A 19250-nucleotide genomic window follows, 5' to 3' on the forward strand; every position below is an offset into this window, starting at 1 on the left:
ATTTCTATTTATTGTTATGAATATGACATTAATGCCTTTAGTTTAGTATAACCTTATCACACACCCTGCAAACCTGTGCTCCTTATGTTTTCATTGTCTTCATTGAAGACTATGTAAACAATTGATCCAAATCATGTCATGTTTGGTAAAGTAATGAGGGCACATTCCTTGAGTATTACCATTCAGAATGTAACTCAAATCAAGTGATGTTTGATGACAGAGTATCATGGAATACATTTGTTGTTGTTGTCAGTGACCTTTATGGTCTTAATTCACAAATGGCACCATTGCAGAGTGTCATATTGAGTTATAGCTAGTGGGTCTGGGCTCCCCAGCCAGGTTTCATTGATATCTGATAGTCAAAAAACAACTGACAAATCAGATTGTCATCTGAATAATGTGAAATTAATCTTTGCCTGTTTTATTCGAATTATCTTATCTGTGTTGCTGTACCTCAATTCACCACGTAGAGTCAGTATTTCAATTGTTATTCCACATCCTAGACGTAACTGTCTCCATGTGTTGTACATGTCTTGCCTCCACTTAATGTTTTGTATCAAATGTTTGTGAAAACAGGTGATACTAATCAGGAAAGGAATTCCAAGTAAAATCGTTTTTTTTCTGTATGACTTGCCCCTTGTGTGCGTGTGTGAGAGAGAGAGAGACAAAGGAAAGAGAGAGAGAGGGGGGTTGGTAGATAGCAACACAGTAGGCATATCGATAGCCTCCATAGCTACACATATCTACATGGCATAAAGGTCTTTGTCATTAAATGTATGTATAGGTTACTATCATAATATAATCTAAATTATTAATTTTATATAAATACGATTAGGTTATAAATAAGACGAGTTTGTATTAGTAACAGTCAACTTAGGCTACTTTACATAGCCTAGATTTCCCTATACAGGCTCTGGGTGTAGCCTATTTTTGTTGAATTAAGATTGAATGCACTACACCGCGAATGAAAATCCCATAGAAATAGCAGGTAAGCATCCCATTATCTTGATGATGAGACAGGGGCACTAGATTCTCCGAATGATGGGGTAGGACACGCGTAGGCGGGGATGAACTCACAACCGTTCCTGGAAAGTGGATGGGAGGAAATCACGATGCGTTTCCTGGTAGTGCCGCACCATTGAAAGGCTAGATCTCTACGAGCGACGAATAATCGAGCCGTAGCTTTCGTATGTAAATGGATAAATTATTAACCTAATTCAATGTTTTTTTTAAGGTTCGACGGGCTAATTTCGAGGTATAAATGTGGAAGAGAGTTGAAGGGTTTCGGCCGGAGCACAACACACATCCGCGGCGGCTTGCGTGACGTCAGAGGCGCTGGTGTACTGAACGGTTCTCAGAATAGAATTCTTGGAATTGGTGAATTTTATAAGCCAAACCCTCACTGTGTCCTTCACACATTGGGATTTCATTCTGGAGAGAACACACCGAGCTCCTGCTCAACATTCCCCCTAGCGTGAATGCTATATTTTATTTTACATTTATTAAAACCTACTGTTCTGGGTTATTACAGTATTAGGAATTACTGTGAAGCGCCTTTCTCTCTGCGTGTTTGGACGTTCTATTGAACATAATTAGGTTATTCTACTCCTCATAGTTTTTCCACTTTTATATAGTTTTCTTTTTGCTGCTGTGCCGATATACCTCTGTCAGGGGGTAGCCTACATTAAAACATGATTCTTTGTGTTCAAAGGTAAGTCGACATTATTTTTGTTCAATGCATCTGCTTGTTCAAGAGTGTCACAAAAAATAAGATAATATAAAACAATTCGCGACTATACGCGTAAACTTGTGTTTAGGATCGATGTAATTGTTAGATCAGACAGAGATTCGTGATGCCGTGATGTCAATTTCTTATAGTGTATTCTTATATTCTTATTTGTCACTGAAAGAGCTACTTATGCACTGAAAATAATAGGCCTACTCATCAATAAGCGTATAATATCGAACTATTATATTCTCATCGTTAACATAGTATTTTTATTCAATTATACCTAGTAAGAAAATAACCAGAACCGTATTTAATCAATTAGTTTAAATAGCATTGATAAGGGTTCGTCGTTTTTAGAGGATTAGGCTCAAGGATAGTGAATAACAGGGGGTTCATCTGAACTATTTCTTTCCATAATTTTCCAACGCTTATCCTGGTTCTCCTCTTCCATTTACAGCCCCAGAGCTCTGCTGCCTGGTCCAATCACTGAGGCCTCAATTGACATGGTCACATCTCCTCACTGTCCTCACAGCGCAGCGCCACTGTGGGACCCCACCAAGGACTTTTGCGTCATCGCCAGGAACTTCTGCTACCTGGACAACTCAGGTAGTGCCCCGTCAAACCAGCTGCAGGCACCAGCTGACCAATCAATGAACTAAACTGAGCGCCATTCGTTTTCACCCAAAGGGTCGATTCAATGAGCCAAACATGTCTTAACGAAACCTCAGCTTAACTGGGATAAGTGAAGGAAATGTTATGTTACCCTGAATGAGTGAATGATTTAACCTTTGATCTCTCTCGACAGGGTGGTACTGGGGGTCCATCAGTGCTTCTCAGGCCCACGCTGCTCTACAGAGGGCGGAGGAGGGGGCGTTCCTGGTGCGGGACAGTAGCCACCCCTCGTACATGCTGACCCTCTCCGTCAGGACTGCCCGGGGCCCCACCAGCGTACGAATCCAGTACAGCAACGCCCGTTTCCTGCTCGACTCCAGCTCCCCAGCGCGGCCAAGCCTGCTCTCCTTCCCCGATGTGCCCAGCCTGGTACAGCACTACATGGGCCCTGGGAGGAGGGTGGAGGAGGGCGAGGCGGGGGGGGAGGCCCCTACCAAAGCCACCCAGCGGACGCTTCAGGAAAGCACGGTGTTGTTGAAGCTGAAGAAGGCCGTGCACAAGCCCCAGGCCTTCCCCACCCTCCAGCACCTCACCCGCCTCACCATCAACAGACACACCAGCTGCCCGGCGCTGCTGCCGCTCCCGCGCCCGCTGGTGCGCTACGTACAGGAATATCCCTTCCAGGTATGAGGGGGCCTCAGGCCCACACCAGGGCGGAATCGCAATTCACCTCATGGAGAACTGGCAGGAGGGGTTCCTTCCTAGCACTAGGATATGACTGCACTGCGATCCTCAGTAATGGAGTTACTGTCGGACCTATAGTCAAGTGACTGGGTTAGGGTTTGTCCTGGGGAAAAAAACAGAGCCTGGTTTGGGATTTGTTTTTCCAAAGGCATTGGGACTCACATACCCCTGCATGAGATGGGACTGGAAAACATGCCTCGGTACTGTAGAGTATACTCATCTATGAGGGGTGTCTGTCCAGATCTACCTCACCTTCATATGCTGCGAGTATACGTACGTATTTTAAAAAGTGAATTGTTCAAGTTCAAATTCAAAGTTTTATTTTTCACGTACTTTCGTCGTACAGGTACAATGTACAGTTTCGAGTGAACTTTATTTGTATTGATTTAATCTTTGTTTCAGTAAGCATTTGACATTTTTTTTACATTTAAAGACTGCAATTCTTTTCTATTAAAAATATTCTACTAAAGTATCGTTCCTCTCCTCATTGTCCGTTTGTGTTTTAGTAGGCTTAATGGTGGTGTATATCAACAGAAAACAAACGCAAGGGCAGACAGATTATCACATTCCTTGTTGCGCAAAAGCCTACTATGTCCGCAATAACCTTTGAAACTTCCCCGCCCCCTCGAGTTTGGATAATGGGGATTCTATGAATTTGTTTAACAGTGTGTGTCATCTGTATCCGAGTCGGAGCGGCAGAGTGGAGCGCAATTCATCAGCAGATTCGCAGAACTACTGCATGCTTTCGGGGAGGGGGGGGGGGGGGGATTCTGAGAGGGAGGGTTCTAAGAAAAGCTCTGGTAATTACCTTCAGCCTAGTGCTTGTACTTTCGCTATGTCTTACTCAACACACTGACTGCACACAACCCTGTCATTAAAGTCAGCCAATGTAGATGTATCTAGAAGGTGTACTGAAAATACGGATGAATTATACCTTTGAACACAGTGTGCTTGTGTGTGTTTGTGTGTGTGTGTGTGTGTGTGGTGGGGGAGGGGCCATTGAAGCTGTAGCAACCTGGCCTGCAGCCAGTGTAACAGTATCCACATCTCAGTTCCAACCCTGTTCCTTCTCCGTCCAGTGTTACCGCTTCTTTCTCTCATCTTTCTGGAGAACGCAGAATCGCGGCCTTAGGAACAGAAATACAACAATTAGACAAATGTTCCTCTGCTGAGCATCCATGTCAGCATCTATGTCAAGGATCAGACACCAACTAGATAAGAGAGATAAATCAATACAAAAAAAAAACAAGCCTGCATTTTTAACAAGAAATGGTGCTCAGAGAGCACAGACCTCTGCCCCTGAATGCATTTCGTGGCCAAAATTGAATGGGTTTTAAATTGGCCTATGCTACATCCCTCCAGTTTCACGAAAAGCAGTCTGGTAGTTTTTGGATGAATGAATGGAGGTGAATGGCCGGCCGGGCCGTGTTTGGGTGGCTCATGGACCCGTCCCCGTGATTCGCTGGGGCAGAGGTAAAAATGACAGGAAGTGAATGGGTGGCTGTATTTGGCCGGCTCTGTGGCGCCCCCCTTGGGTCACAGCCGGTGGGGGGCAATGCGGTGCACTCCTGGCTCTCCCCCCGCACACCCAAGTCCAAACCCCGTGTCTCTAGAACCCTCACACAGGGAGCTGGCTTCGTTCTAAGTTTTGATTTCATTCGTGGATCCGGCCCGTGATTCGGATCTGCTCCAAATTGTAATGGGTTCTAAGGTGGTGATGCTACACCTCTCCACCGAGTTTCATGAAATTTGGTCAGGTAGTTTTGCATAATCCGACACGTGCTTCAGATCTGCTGCAATATTTAATGGGTTCTAAGCTGGACCACGCTTCACCATTCCACCAAGTTTCGTGAAAATCGGTCCAGTATTTTTTGCGTGATCCTGCTAACAAACACACTCACATGCCACCAAAAACATAACTTCTCGCTCTGCGCTGTCGCGGAGGTAATACCGTAAAACTTCAATTAAAAGCCGAGTCCCAAATAATCCCTTTTATTCACCGGGTCTGGCTACACGTTTGGATGAATAAAGGCTGATCTCAATTAGAAGACTGTTCTATATTAGGCCTAATTGTTTATCTGGTTGCCATGCGATGCTGCAAATCTTTTTTATTTTTTATTTGGATGTAACGTTAGTTGCATTCAAACATTTGCCGACCATGGCGACAAAGAGAAAAAAGTATGGGCCAGACTGCGTGGTGGGGGAAGGAAGCAGGCTAGCGATGAGCTAGAGAGAGCAGCTTTTTACTGACCTGTTGGTAATGTCTAGTTGTGTATTCACATAGTGTAACCCCTCTACATTCTCCTCTACCCAGTGCTGGATGACCGGGGGATGCCGTGGGTCCACCTCCAAGTATAGGCGACTAAAAGACAGAAAAATATTAGGCTAACCGTATGATTTTAAATTGATTTGAATTTCGAATTTGTGAGCCTCATTGGTTTATGTTCTGTGATCGTATAGATGTCTACAGTTACACGCAGATGTACAACTTGCAAAATGTTGTCATTATACAAATCTCACGCATGTCACATGTAACCTTGAGAGCGAACCCACTCATAAAGACAGCCCCTTACCCATTGTTTGCTAATATCTTAGGAGCCAGAGCCAAAATGTGTCTGATCACCTGCATCCCATCTTCTCCCCCATCCAGAGCCACATGGTCCTCGAACCTGAGGGCGGAGAGCGCCAGGTTCAGCCATCTCCATTCACACTACGAGAACAAGTCTGGCCCCCGGGTGATTACTGTTTTTTTGCTTCCCTCTGGAATATGTAGAGAGTGGGTCGTATGCCCACCTCCCTTGTTCTCTGTAAAGCGCATTGTGTTGCCTCTGGGTATGAAATGCGCTATACAAATAAAGCTTTGATTGATTGATTGATTGATTGATTGAAGTGTGCGTCTGTGTGACGTTTACCTGAGGATTTCTGGTTCAAGTGACGTCATGTCCTCTGAGAACAGGTACGGTGGATTACTGACCAACGTTGAGACAGGGCTGCAAATGCTGACTATCGCATCTGAATCTGTAACAGTAATCACTCTCTATAAGTTAACAATAGCAGTGTACCCCCATGCAACCACTTAATAATGACATTACATTCTATGAATATTCATTTCCTCATTTTTCTGATTTACCTTACCTTTTATCACATCCATTAGATGAACCTCAAGTCTACTGCAGAGCCCCAAACTGTAACATAAAGCCAAGCTAGAGATAAGTAAATAGCAAAATACATATAAATTCTATTTTGATTCTGATTTGACCATAACCTTAACAATAAGTAATTCCCTCTGACAGTTTTAAGCAATGCACTTTATGTAAGTGTATACTAAGTAGTATAGTATGTAGTAGGTTCTATTAAATTGTGGAAATGTTTCTAAGACGGGTGGTGCAAAAAGGAAGGGTTGGGGATGTGTCCACTATTACCTGTGTGAGTTTTCTCTTGTCAAATCTACTGCATCCTGGCTTTGATCCAAAGCAGTTGCTCTTAGCTGAGGGGGGGGGGGATTAAAATGTCAGTATTAGGTGAACTTCCGGAATAATAATTACAAAACCAAACGGGCGACAATGGAAAAATAACCTGTGGAACGCTCTTCAGCAGACTGAGGGAGATGGCGCCAGAACCACAGCCCACTTCCAGGCACCTATAATCAGCCTCTCCATTTACTTGAGCCCCCTCCCTCATCTGGAGATCTGCAAGCACTAGACTAACCAGCTCCTGCAAAGACAAACAGTAGTCATAAAGCACACCTGGCCTGTGGGTGATGGGATTATGATACCTTATAATGCATTCCATTCAGTCATGACCTGAAATCGATCATTGGCTACTCTCTTCCTCACCTCAGTTTCAGGTCGGGGGATGAAGACAGGGGGCCGCATTTTCAGTGTCAGATCTCGAAAGTCCCATTCTCCAATCACATACTGGACTGGCATTCTGAACCAAAGTGCATGATTTAGAATACTATCATGACGCACAAACATTTGTCACAAGCCTGTGCATAAAGAGTGATATTCAAAAGCCACCTGGTAAGCCGTTTGCTGCATAGATCCCATATCTGCCGTGTTTGTTTCTGTGTCAGGAACTCAGTCAGCCTGTCCTGCCCAAGGCTCTCTAGCTGTGATAAGAGAGGAAGGGGGAGAGATGGCCTCACAAGGTGCTTCCACAAATTAACAGTGGCGCGTGAAACCGATGCATTATGTACATGAGTAAACAGCGCACTCACAGATTTAGCACCAAGCAGATGTGCAATGATGTACTGGCTCGAGTGGTGAGGCTCTGACACACCTCTCTGTTCAAAGTGCTTCGTCCATAAGGCCACAGCTTGGTGCACAGTGAGCCTGTTGGCTGTTGTTGGTAAGGCAGGGGCCGTATGTCCTGTTAGAGATGTACACAGGCCCTGAAGAGATAACAAGAGATTTAAGAGAGATTAGGGTGAATAAAATAATAAGGGTGTGTGGATGCTTTTGTATTATTTGTTGGTATTTTCCTTTGGCTTAACTCTAGAAAACCCATAGGCTTTGGGGATTTCTTTACCTTTAGCCTGCTCCTTTGGTAGTCAAAGCGTCTGCACACTTCATTGAATGATCTTCTTATCCACATCATGATAGAACCATGAGGTTTGGATCATTGTTTTTCTCATGCAATTCTCTAAGTGATGGACACATTTCATTTACTCTAGAGTGAAAGCAAAATGATATGTGTGAACACCCTACCACGTGACATGTCATCAGTTGCACAAAGGGACGAGCAAACATCAACCTGCCTGGGCGTCTCTTCTAAGGTGTTAGCTTCATAAAGGTTTGGTGTCCGCCTCTCTACCTCATGGACGTAAATTAGGGCTGGGGCTAGGTAGGTACATCCATAATAGTTTTATGGACCGAAGCTACCAAACTAGCCTGATTGTGTGAGGAAAGACAGCGGAGTTTCCTGCTTGTCCGGTGTCATTACGCCAATCTTACGTTTTCAAAATAAAAGTCCATTATGATACTGTTTGTGAATTTCGTCACGTTTGTCAATGCAGAAACACGTATATTCTATGCACCTATACTGGTCATCAGAGCCATCCAAAAGCTGTTAAATATGACAGTATAACCCACGCATAATCTGGCCTGGTCGCTCCTACTCTGACCCCTTGCTCTGACTGGAACATGACTGTGCGCAGCGCATCGTTGTAGGGTGTTGCAGAACAAGCTCATATTATGATCCAGCGCCTGACTGCTAGCATGCTAGCTCGCTAGCATCAACCTAGTTTAATACTCCATGCAAATACCTACACGATTATTGAGCTCGCATCTGATAGTTAGGTACCTAGTAGGAAGTTAATGTAATTTAGTCCAAACAGGACTTCATATAACTTCGTTGTGGAGCTATTTGCTGTCATTGAGCTGGCTAGCCTCAACTAGCTAGCTTGCTAACTTAACTTGGTTGGGGACGTTATCACTAACTAACAAACAAAGGGTATCTCTAAATGAGTGTATATAGATAACGTGACCACACAGGTTGTATGATTTTTAAGCAGGTTTGCTGTCCTGTCACAGCATCCTGAGATCATGAGAAGGACCAGTAGAATTGAGTGCATCTTTTTCAGTGAGTTTCATCCCACTTTGGGTCCAAAAATTACATATCAGGTATGTGCACCATACATTCAGACACATGCAGTAGACTGTATTATCCTCTCTGCCCATTCTGCTACCTTGTCCTCTGTCTGATTCATTGTATACTGTGTCATCTGTTTGTCTGATTCATTGTATACTGTGTCATCTGTTTGTCTGATTCACTGTATACTGTGTCATCTGTTTGTCTGATTCATTGTCTACTGTGTCATCTGTTTGTCTGATTCATTGTATACTGTGTCATCTATTTGTCACCCAGGTTCCAGAGGAGTACATCTCACGTGAGCTCTTTGATACAGTGCAAGTTTACATCATTACCAAACCAGAACTGCAGAACAAACTCATAACTGTGTATGTAGCCCACAATAAAGTTCAGTTTTTCTTGGCATAGGTTGACCTTACTATATGCTTAATAATATACCTGTTCTACACTTAACCACCTGTTCACTGTTGTGCTTCCCTCTGGCAACTCTCTATATGTAGAACGGCCATGGGAAAGAAGTTAATTGGGTGTCCGGTGTGCATCGAGCACAAGAAGTACAGTCGCAACGCGCTGCTTTTCAACCTCGGCCTGGTGTGTGATGCACAAACCAAGACCTGTGCCCTTGAACCAATCGTCAAGAAGCTGTCTGGATACCTCACGACTCTGGAGGTAAATTAGTAGTGGTGTTGATGTTCAAGGCAAGGTCTGGAGTGCTTACAGGCAGGCTATGAATCGACATATCTTCTGTCTTGTAGCTGGAGAGTGGATTCATATCAAACGAAGAGAGTAAACAGAAGCTTCTCCCCATAATGTCAACCTTGCTAGAGGAACTCAACGCCACTGGAGCCTGCACCTTACCCATTGGTATGTGTTTGTGTTTACATAGATAGATGCGACAATGTGTAAATAGATGTCAAATGTCAAATCCCTCACCCGCCCTTGTTTCTGATTCAGATGAGTCCAACACCATCCACCTGAAGCTGATCGAGCAGCGCAGTGACCCCCTCATCGTGCAGGAGTATGACGTGCCAGTATTCACTCAATGCAAGGACTACTTCATCAAATCCCAATGGGATCTCACCACTCAGCAGGTAGCCTCAGCTGATACACTCTATTCCATCTACTAAACTCGCTCAGCAGTCACACTAAATATTGAAATGCCCACAACAATACAGTTAGACAGTGGTCGGCTTTAGATTGGAACAAAGAACTGAATTCAGCACTGTATAAATAGTCGTTTGTCTTGAGCACATCTATCTTACTGACCATGCACCTGTGACAGAGCACAGCATTGATATAAACTGTTTATTTGTTATATTCTCTTGCAGATCCTGGCCTATATTGATGGCTTTAGGCATATCCAGAAAATCTCTGCCGAGGCAGATGTAGAACTCAATCTTGTCCGCATCGCTGTGCAGAATCTATTGTAAGTACATCGGTAACGGTGAATTGAATACTTCCCTGTGACCCCAAGAAGAATGTTCTCAGACTCTTAGTCTTTCCCACAGGTATTACGGTGTTGTGACCCTGGTGTCCATCTTCCAGGTATACAAACGCACCCTGACTTTACCACCTCTATTTACTTCTACTCCACTAACTAAGTCTGTCGGTCTGTCTGTGCGTGTGACGATTCTGACAGAGTTTTTTCTTCCAGTACTCCAATGTGTACTGTACAACCCCAAAAGTCCAAAGCCTCATTGATGACAAGGCCATTCAGGAGGAGTGTCTGAGCTATGTGACTAAGCAAGGTAAATGGCTTCGGGGTGCTGAGTCAGCGAAGAGAAAGAGTCTTTTCGGCGACGGCGTCTCTGAATGTGTTTGTTTGAATGTCAGGTCAGAAGAGAGCGTGTCTGAGGGACGTGTTCCAGCTCTACTGCGGACTCACCCCAGGGACTACTGTTCGGGATCTGTGTTCTCGTTACTCACAGCAGCTGCAGAGGGTAGATGAGAGGTGAGCCGACGGTTCTATAGACACTTGTTATCCAGTGCATAATTAAGCAATAAACCACTCGAGGCCGTGTGCCTAACAATGCCCCCTAGCTGTTATAAAATCACTATAACACACAACGGTTACTACAGGTATTAGTGTAAAATAAACACACAGCAATGTAAAATATCAACATTTATTCAAAACGAAGCATCATTCCCTCAATTCCGCCGAGCAAAATAGTTCCCCTAACAAAAGGGTTGCCAAGCAACAACAACAACTACAATGCATTGGATCAAATGGGAGGCGCATTAATACTGAAAATGGAATGATATGCGGTCCCAGGTGTGTGTTACAAAGTATTTTAACACGGCTTCCAGCCAATCAGAATCAAGAACCAGAACTAGCCGTTGTATAATGAGAAGTATTCCAGGGTAGCTGATGTGATGCGATTCTCCACAGGAGGCTGATTCAGTTTGGGCTGATGAAGGCCCTCATCCGGCGTTTACAGAAGTACCCGGTGAAGCTGCTCCGCGACGAGAGGAGCCGCCCGCCTCGCCTGTACACTGGCTGCCACAGCTATGACGAAATCTGCTGCAAAACAGGTACGTCTGAAGGTGCCTATGGACTGCTGTAGGGAGTGTGTTTGTGAATGAAGAAATCTGTCCTCCAAGGTCTCTCATGACATTGGGCCTCATTCACGACTATCTTCCTAAGTTCCATTCTTAAATTTCTACCTAAGAACATTTCTAAAGAAAGCTCCCGTCTGATTCACAATGTGTTGGTAAACCGCTGGATGAGTTCTCACCTGCCTTCTCATAATAATGAATCCCATTGTCTTGGAAACTGAATGGGCATGGACCCAAATTAGCATACTAGGTAAATTCTCCACCAGTCTTGTATAAGGACATGCGACTAAAGGGTTGTGCACAGATGTCACTTCTCAGTATGAATACCGAATGAATACATCCATGCCCTCGATTTGCCAACTTTTGAGTAGTGATGGGGGAAACGAAGCTTTGCTACGCATTGCCACATTGGTCACAATTGTGTAGAACAAAATGTCCCTCTAACAAGTGTCCCTCTGTCAATGCAGTCGATACAGCAGCTCCATACTGACATCTGCTGGTCAATTCATGGTATTGCGGCTGCATCGCCTGATTGACAAGTCAAGTCCTTGAGGAATTTTGGGCAAATTACAAATGAGCCCACCATCATTTGTGGTGTCTTGTTCAATACGGGGTTGACACGGAGTCGGGTGCTTGTGTGACGTACGAAGCTTTGTTCGAATAATCACCCAAACGAAAATCTAAAAACAGTGGAGCACCGGATTCCACCTATCATATTTAGTAGTCAGTAAGATGCATGGGAGGATATTAGCCTACTCGTTCAGTGAACACTGTATCTGGGGAAAGGGCCACAATCTTCTAGGAAATGGAGTTTAAGAAGAAATGTTTCTTTTTTCCCCAATTATGTTTTTTATTATTTCCAAAAAGGCAGAACCATGCATTTTACATATCGGTATTCACGGATAACTCAACAAATAACAAGAGAAATGGAAACACATTTAAAAAAACAAAAACACAACAGCAGGTACAAATAAACATAAATCAGGTACAAATATGAGGAATTGTAAGAGCTACATTAAAGTTAAAATTAAAATTACAACACAAGAACTATAATATAATGATATAGTATATAGCCCTACATACCGGTATACATAAAACAGGAAAGAAATGCTTCTTAAGAAATTAATTAATTAATGAATTAATTTGTGAATGAGGCCCATTTTCTTGTCCTGTCTTTCCAGGAATGAGCTACAAAGAGCTTGATGAGCGGTTGGAGAATGACCCTAACATCATTGTTTGCTGGAAGTGATGCAAAAAGTGACGCTATATCCTGTACTTTTGGTTTTATTACACCATCCTGGTGACATTTGTAAATATGTAACTGAAAAAGAGAAAAATAAAATCGTGAGAAATGTGATGCTTTTGTTGAGTGAATATTATCTGTATGAAAATATGTGAATACAAGTGAAAAAGTGTCTGTCACCATATTTACCTCCGCCCCAGCGACGGCGCAGTAATGTTTTCCGTGTTTGTTTGTTTGTCTGTTTGTTTGTAGGATACGCAAAACCTACTTGATCGATTTTCATGAAACTTCGGCAAAACAATATCAATATCGCTTCCTCCCACAATTTCCCCACACTTGGATCAAACCCGGGTCCTCTGATTTACAAACACACATGACCAGCTCTCATAATCTCAGCTACCAGTTACTCCACCGAACAGCTACCTCTTCAGTCGCACAAGACATTATTCATACTGAGTTTACCAAATTCGACTTGGTTACACTGACACCATGCATTCAAGGACGGAGGACTGTGCTCTCTGAGCACCCTTTCCAGTCCTCAATGCTTTGTCCTCACTGGTGATCCCAGGGGCCTCATTTATCATTGTGGATACACCCTTTTTCATTTACACCTGATTTTTGCACTTGCTTTTCTACGCAAATAATGTGATGTATCATGACAACACTCAATGGTAAATATTGTGTATATATCTCACAATATTTCCCATTGAGTTTTGGCATGATACATCACATTATTTGCGGAGAAAAGCAAGTACAAAAATCAGGTGTAAATGAAAAAGGGTGTATCCACAATGATAAATGAGGCCCCAGGTGGGGCACTGGGGCCTCCTGCCCCCCTCCTGCCCCCCTCCTGCCCCCCTCCTGCCCCCCTCCTGCCCCCCTCCTGCCCCCCTCTGTTTACAAAAAGCACAAGTCTGTGTACTGTTACTATGACAACCATTTGATCATATTATGAATGAGAGTAACTCAGTATCAACTCGGTAACTACTGCTATACTAGCTAACTCTACTGCTATACTAGCTAACTCTACTGCTATACTAGCTAACTTGCTAAATATAAACATTGTGTAAACGGCGGTATAACTCGGCGGATATGGAATCGTCGGTTGTTTCGTATGTGGAGGCGGAGGGATATGTTCACAGCCTAGAAACGTTCTCTATCATGGAGATCGGCTCTAACAGGTAAGTTGAGTTGAAGCTACGCTAAGGTTAAAGCATAAATCTAACATTAGGATTATGTTCAGATTTGTTTTGATCAACGTATACCTGCAGGCCTAGTCCAAGTTACTATGAAAACAAATGCACCAAAGTAGTCCCTGGCATCCGTCTACTAAGTAGGCTAATGTAACAATCTCTGACATTCGTTTTGAAAACAAAACTAAGTATTAGAGCTAGAATGCGTAGGACACAATATTGTCTGTTGACAGCAGAAGCAATGGTCCTAACATGTTGATAGATGTCTAGATATGTTGCCGACTGTTGTTTTAATTACTCAGGATTGCCCAAAAACAGAATTAACAGGCAATGAACTTCATTAACAGGTGGTTTAAACAGCATGAATATATAGAGAAGCTCAACATGCAGGCTATACTTAATGCCTCGGCTATACAGGACGAGTTCATCAAGGAGCTCCTTGTGTCACATGGAAAGGTAAGGCCTAGTCACTTACAGGATATATATATATATATATATATATATATATATATATATATATATATATATATATATAAAAATAATATACCACCCAACCAAGCACATTAATATGTCTGGGTGACTTGGGGCTTGTAGAATTCATTCTCCTATCTTTTTACCATGTAGGTTCCCATTCTCATCCATGAGATGATTCTGGTGGAGCTTTGGAAGCAGAAAGTATTTCCTATTCTTTGTCAGCTACAGGACTTCAACCCTAAGAGCACATTTCCTCTGTACATGGTGGTGAGTTGTAGTAAAGGGCTAGATTTGTTAAAGCCTGCTGCTGATATCCTACAGACTCATTTGCACTGCTCATCTTGTTCGAACCTAAACTGTCCAGAATTGACTTATCTTTACTTGTGCTCTCTCCTGTCGTTGTTAGATACACCATGAGGCCACAATCATAAATCTTCTGGAAACGGTCATGTTTCATAAGGTGAGCAAGAACATCAGTGTGTCAGATCAAAGCAAAAGATAACGTAATAATCTGAGGGGAAAATACTTCCCTTTAAGTAAGAAATATCAGTCATTTTTGCATTGTTTACGTAATAATACTTAAGTGCTTAACAGTCTCTCAAGGGAAATGCTGAAATCATATTAAAGGAGATAACTATTATACGTCCAGAGCACAGTATTATGGTAAACTTTGCTTTGATTTTGCTCTGATTAAATTTTTCTCCAGCAAATTTCAGGCTCTATTGTTTCAGATCTGACAAACTTTACTGTTCAGAATCATAGTGAAGAGACATATCCAATTTTAAATGTTGTCTTGTAATGATGACTCTTGATTGACTGTGAATAAGGTGTCAAACTCGTCTCTGAGAGAGGAGTTGGTGTGCATTTCTGTGGTAACAGGATTCCTGTGAAGCAGCAGAGGACTCCGTCTTTGACCTGGTGGATTACTGTCACCGCAAACTGACCCTACTGGCCGGCAGAACGTCCAGGAACGAGAGCCCACCCCGAGACAGGCTCAGTCAGACAGAGAGCACAGACACATCCTCTATACAGGTGAATGGATGCATGCTCTTCTGAATTCCTGTTCTGAGACCATTTTGGTAAAAATTATCATTAAAAACTCTTATGTTCATATTTATTTTATTCTCAGTTTAAAGTGACAATCTCAAACTTTTTCATATATATATATATATATATATTTATATATACAAGGTAACACAATAATTCAGGCTACCCCCCATTCATGAAAGCCTTTCCATTTGCAGTTCTGAGAACCTGGTGTTTCTGTTGACACGTTTTATGTTAAGTGCTTGATCCGCCAGAGATGATAGGCGGAGCTAAAAAACTAAAAAAGAGGATAGGCCCAGATGCTGTCCATTCGCTGACATCACTCGAGCGACACTGTTTGGTTTCAAAGTGATCACTGAGAAATAAAGTCCAAAATCACACCTGCAGTTACCCTAGGTGATGCCCCCCCCCCCAAAAAAAAGCTAAACTGGGAAGTTAATTAGAATAATCAACACGTTTCTATAGTTGAAGGTGGGGGATTGTTATTGTTCCTTTGTGCTTTGTCCAACACAGGAGCTGCAGGGGCAGAATACAGCGCTGGAGTTTGAAATCTCCCTCAAGGGTCTGTCTGTATTGCGCTACATCACTGAGCATGCCGACAGGTATGGGTCTCACTGGGCTGTGTACTGTAGGTTGAACTTGTGAATGTGACAATGTCTTCTCTCAGCAGAATGTATGATCTACCTCTACGCCCTGAATTCCACCTGCTGTTTTTGCAAATTGCCTGTGATTTTTCTGTCTTGCAGCATAAGCGTGATCAACAGGATGCTGTGCACCCACAATCTGCCCTGTCTTCTGGTACAGCTGGTTGAGCACAGCCCCTGGAGTCGCTACTCTGCAGGTCTGCCTTACAGAACACCTTTACATTACATTACAGTCATTTAGCAGACGCTTTTATCCAAAGAGACTAACAATAATAGCATTTAACATAGGAAAAGCCGATGTACTACTACTTGCCAGAACTCACAAGTGCATCTCCTTTCTAAAACAAGTGACTAAGAGTATAATCTAGTGCTGAAGGCAAAGTGCAAAAATAGCAATCTAAAATACAATAGGTGCTTAAGAGGGTGGATCGTTGTAGTACGTCTTGAAGAGATGAGTTTTGAGCCTGCGACAAATGATGGGCAGTGCCTCTGCTGTCCTGACGTCAGTGGGCAGTTCGTTCCACCATTGCGGGGCCAGGACAGAGAAGAGCCGTGACCGTGTCGATCGACCGCAGGGGCCTCGGAGTGATGGGGCAACCAGTCGCCCCGAGGTAGCAGGGCGTAGCGGTCGGGAGGGGGTGTAGGGTTTGACCATGGCCTTGAGGTAGGAGGGGGCTGTTCCTTTCATTGCCCTGTAGGCTAGCGCCAGAGTTTTAAACTGGATGCGAGCCGCTACAGGGAGCCAGTGTAGGGAACGGAGAAGGGAAGTTGTGTGGGAGAACTTGGGGTGGTTGACACCTGTTCTCATACAAAATAAAATTACCCTCACAGAGAACTTTTGTACCACAATGGGCTTACTAACAAAACAGCAGACAAGTGGGTTGAGGCAGGTGAACCAAGAAGGTGCTCTTTAGCAGGGAGTCATAACACCAAGAAAAAACTCGAAGAGCTGCCTTAGTTTTTTATTTTCCATGCCGCAATGGGCTTAGTTGATCCTACTTTAATATTCCCTGTACTTTCTCTACTCCCAGGCGGGGTTGAAAAGTACATAGACGGTCAATGGCAGAAGATCCCATCTGAGGACCGTCTGAGGATGACGAAGCTGGACGGCCAGGTCTGGCTTGCCCTGTACAACCTGCTGTTGAAGGAAGACTGTCAGAGGAAGTATGACTTTAACAGCTTCAACAAGAACCAGCTCCTGAAGGTATATTAGCTAGTGCTGGCAGTTTGCAGAACCCCTCATTAACTCCCATAGGTTTCAATGGCTCTTGCTCTCTGGTTGTATAGAATGAGATGACATCTGATTGATACTGCACAAGTCAGTGCGCAACAGCCATCACACTGGCGAGTGGCAAGCTACTGTTTTCACATCCTGCTAGCCCCCAAAGCTAGCCTTTTTAACTTTGCTCAGGAAGCACGTGCAGTGCCCGATCATTGTCCTCCAACATCTTATCTCATCTCACTGATTAGAAGACGGACGAGGTATCCAGGATGGGTTTTGATGGTGGGGGTTTCCTCCCAGTAATATTTCCGGGATTCTCTGTAACTATGAGAAATGTGTAGCAGGTTTCTTGTGCATTAGCCCGTTATAGCAATGCAATGAACCTATTATAGCATATTATAACAATGAACGCATTACCCCAGTGCCAGCTGAATAATTGTAACATGTAAACCTGATGCTATCGCAAATTCAAATCCAAGAAAGTCTTCCAATATGCTCCTTCTGTAGCTTCGAGGTTTCTTAACGGAGGTTTTGATCGACCAGCTGCCCAACTTGGTGGAGCTGCAGCGATTCCTCGGACATCTGTCTGTTACAGACCCTGCTCCTCCGAAAAAAGACCTCATTCTGGAACAGGTGAAGAGAATACACACACACACACACACACACACCCCGATGAGGTTCTATATGAAACTCACACACACTCTCGCTGTGAGACCCGAGTAAAAATAGCTGCCTGTATTCCTTCATGTATGTGTAGATTCCTGAGATGTGGAACAGCATTATGCGTGCCAATTCTGGGAAGTGGAAAGCCATTGCCAAGTACCAGGTGAAGGAAACATTCAACCCCTCTGAGAGTGACCTGAGACAGCAAGCACAAAGGTACGAACTCGACTACCATCATGTCATGCCAAACTTGATTTAGAGGAAGGGAAAGGACAGGGCAGAGGGCACGTTAGATTAGAGAATCGAAATAAATATTTCAATGTATCTTTATCAGTCAAGTTCTGCACATCAAATTTGAAAATGGGTCCAATCTGTAGGTTGGCCCAGACGTATAACCTGGACGTGATGGAGAGTTTGATCCCAGAGAAGCCCAAGTGTGGAGCCTGTGGGAAGGAGGCAGTGAAGAGGTGTTCGCGCTGCCAGGGAGAATGGTACTGCCACAGGTATAACCAACAGTTACAGTGTAGATCTACAGTATATGTGACGCTTGCATGCTAGCACAGGGGAAACGACAACAGATAATATCATATTGAAAATGCTCATTAACAGAGGAAGTGAGACATGTTTGTTTGTTTGTTAGTTACCATAAGGTTCTGCTTATGACGTTCTGAAAACGTATTTCCTCTTCCAGAGAGTGTCAGGTGAAGCACTGGCCCAAACACAAGGCAGCCTGTCAGCTGATGGCTGAAGCCACAAAGAAGCTCCAGGACTTGAACATCAAACAGTGAGGGGGAGATATTACTGAGCACTTCTGCATTCGATTGCACTTCTGCATTCGATTTCACTTGCTGCGGTGTCATTTCGAGTGGTAGCTTCTTCATTAGCATTGTCAGTTTTATTTTCTTTTTTTTTATGAAGAAGTGGTCAATTGTTTTTATAGCTCTTGTGAGCAGGTTGGCTGGTTGTAGCTTGTTGAGCACTGAGCAGTACAGTCAGATCTAATTTTTTTGCGGTAACAGATCAAACCGGAAATAGTTGAGGTCGACGGACGAGTTGTGCCATTGGTGGATTATTTTTTTAATATTTTTTTTATATATTTTTTTAAGGTAAAAAATTAAAAGTTTTTTTTATTATTATTTTTTGAATTTGAGCAGAGTTGGGCTGCCCCCCCTATAAAATCGCCCATGACCGGACAGACCACTGAGCAGGAGAAGAGACGAGGCAGCTGACAAGTCAGTGGACGGATCTGCACCTACACATGCTTTTTGGGACAGGCCTCTTATATGGAGTTTTGATTATTAACAGGACTTCCTTGCTGACCTTGTAAAGTTAGATATGGCTTTGGACTAATATATATGTGTTACTTTTGATTGCACATGAATGCAAACATTCACTGTTTCTTGTTTTAAGTATGTGTGTTGAAGTACTTTTTTTTTGTGTGGATACCTTAGCTATTAAATGGGGTTTACATTCCTTAAATGGGGTTTAATTCCTTGATCTCAGATCTGACACTGTGGGGATGGAGCCCACT

At 43.4% G+C, this 19250-nt stretch overlaps 4 protein-coding genes across 4 annotated transcripts; 3 read left to right on the top strand and 1 right to left on the bottom strand.

Moving 5' to 3' along the window:
• Nucleotides 1-1430: 1430 nt before the first annotated feature.
• On the top strand, nucleotides 1431-3559 carry LOC311327680 (cytokine-inducible SH2-containing protein-like). Its single transcript, XM_084460765.1, has 3 exons — nucleotides 1431-1711; nucleotides 2187-2335; nucleotides 2535-3559. The coding sequence occupies exons 1-3, from the start codon at nucleotides 1692-1694 to the stop codon at nucleotides 3029-3031; spliced, it is 666 nt and encodes a 221-aa protein (XP_084316891.1). The 5' UTR covers nucleotides 1431-1691; the 3' UTR covers nucleotides 3032-3559.
• A 607-nt stretch (nucleotides 3560-4166) lies between these two features.
• Nucleotides 4167-7681, bottom strand: hemk1 (HemK methyltransferase family member 1; the record flags this gene model as incomplete). The annotated part of the gene is made up of 11 exons (XM_084460719.1): nucleotides 4167-4212; nucleotides 5337-5447; nucleotides 5659-5754; nucleotides 5998-6103; nucleotides 6221-6270; nucleotides 6508-6572; nucleotides 6662-6799; nucleotides 6922-7015; nucleotides 7105-7196; nucleotides 7305-7478; nucleotides 7616-7681. The coding sequence occupies 11 exons, from the start codon at nucleotides 7679-7681 to the stop codon at nucleotides 4167-4169; spliced, it is 1038 nt and encodes a 345-aa protein (XP_084316845.1).
• Nucleotides 7682-8490: 809 nt separating this feature from the next.
• nprl2 (NPR2 like, GATOR1 complex subunit) lies at nucleotides 8491-12553 on the top strand. Its single transcript, XM_084460766.1, has 11 exons — nucleotides 8491-8709; nucleotides 8954-9045; nucleotides 9178-9346; nucleotides 9433-9541; nucleotides 9632-9768; nucleotides 10006-10103; nucleotides 10186-10222; nucleotides 10332-10425; nucleotides 10511-10628; nucleotides 11067-11209; nucleotides 12415-12553. The coding sequence occupies exons 1-11, from the start codon at nucleotides 8632-8634 to the stop codon at nucleotides 12480-12482; spliced, it is 1143 nt and encodes a 380-aa protein (XP_084316892.1). The 5' UTR covers nucleotides 8491-8631; the 3' UTR covers nucleotides 12483-12553.
• A 1015-nt stretch (nucleotides 12554-13568) lies between these two features.
• Nucleotides 13569-18526, top strand: zmynd10 (zinc finger, MYND-type containing 10; the record flags this gene model as incomplete). Its single annotated transcript, XM_084460647.1, has 12 exons — nucleotides 13569-13657; nucleotides 14017-14125; nucleotides 14294-14410; nucleotides 14550-14603; nucleotides 15023-15175; nucleotides 15704-15792; nucleotides 15937-16031; nucleotides 16866-17038; nucleotides 17564-17689; nucleotides 17814-17935; nucleotides 18097-18222; nucleotides 18411-18526. The coding sequence occupies 12 exons, from the start codon at nucleotides 13569-13571 to the stop codon at nucleotides 18505-18507; spliced, it is 1350 nt and encodes a 449-aa protein (XP_084316773.1). The 3' UTR covers nucleotides 18508-18526.
• Nucleotides 18527-19250: the final 724 nt, after the last annotated feature.

The sequence above is a fragment of the Borostomias antarcticus genome (assembly GCF_949987555.1).
Source record: "Borostomias antarcticus genome assembly, chromosome: 33".
Taxonomy (NCBI): Eukaryota; Metazoa; Chordata; class Actinopteri; order Stomiiformes; family Stomiidae; genus Borostomias; species Borostomias antarcticus.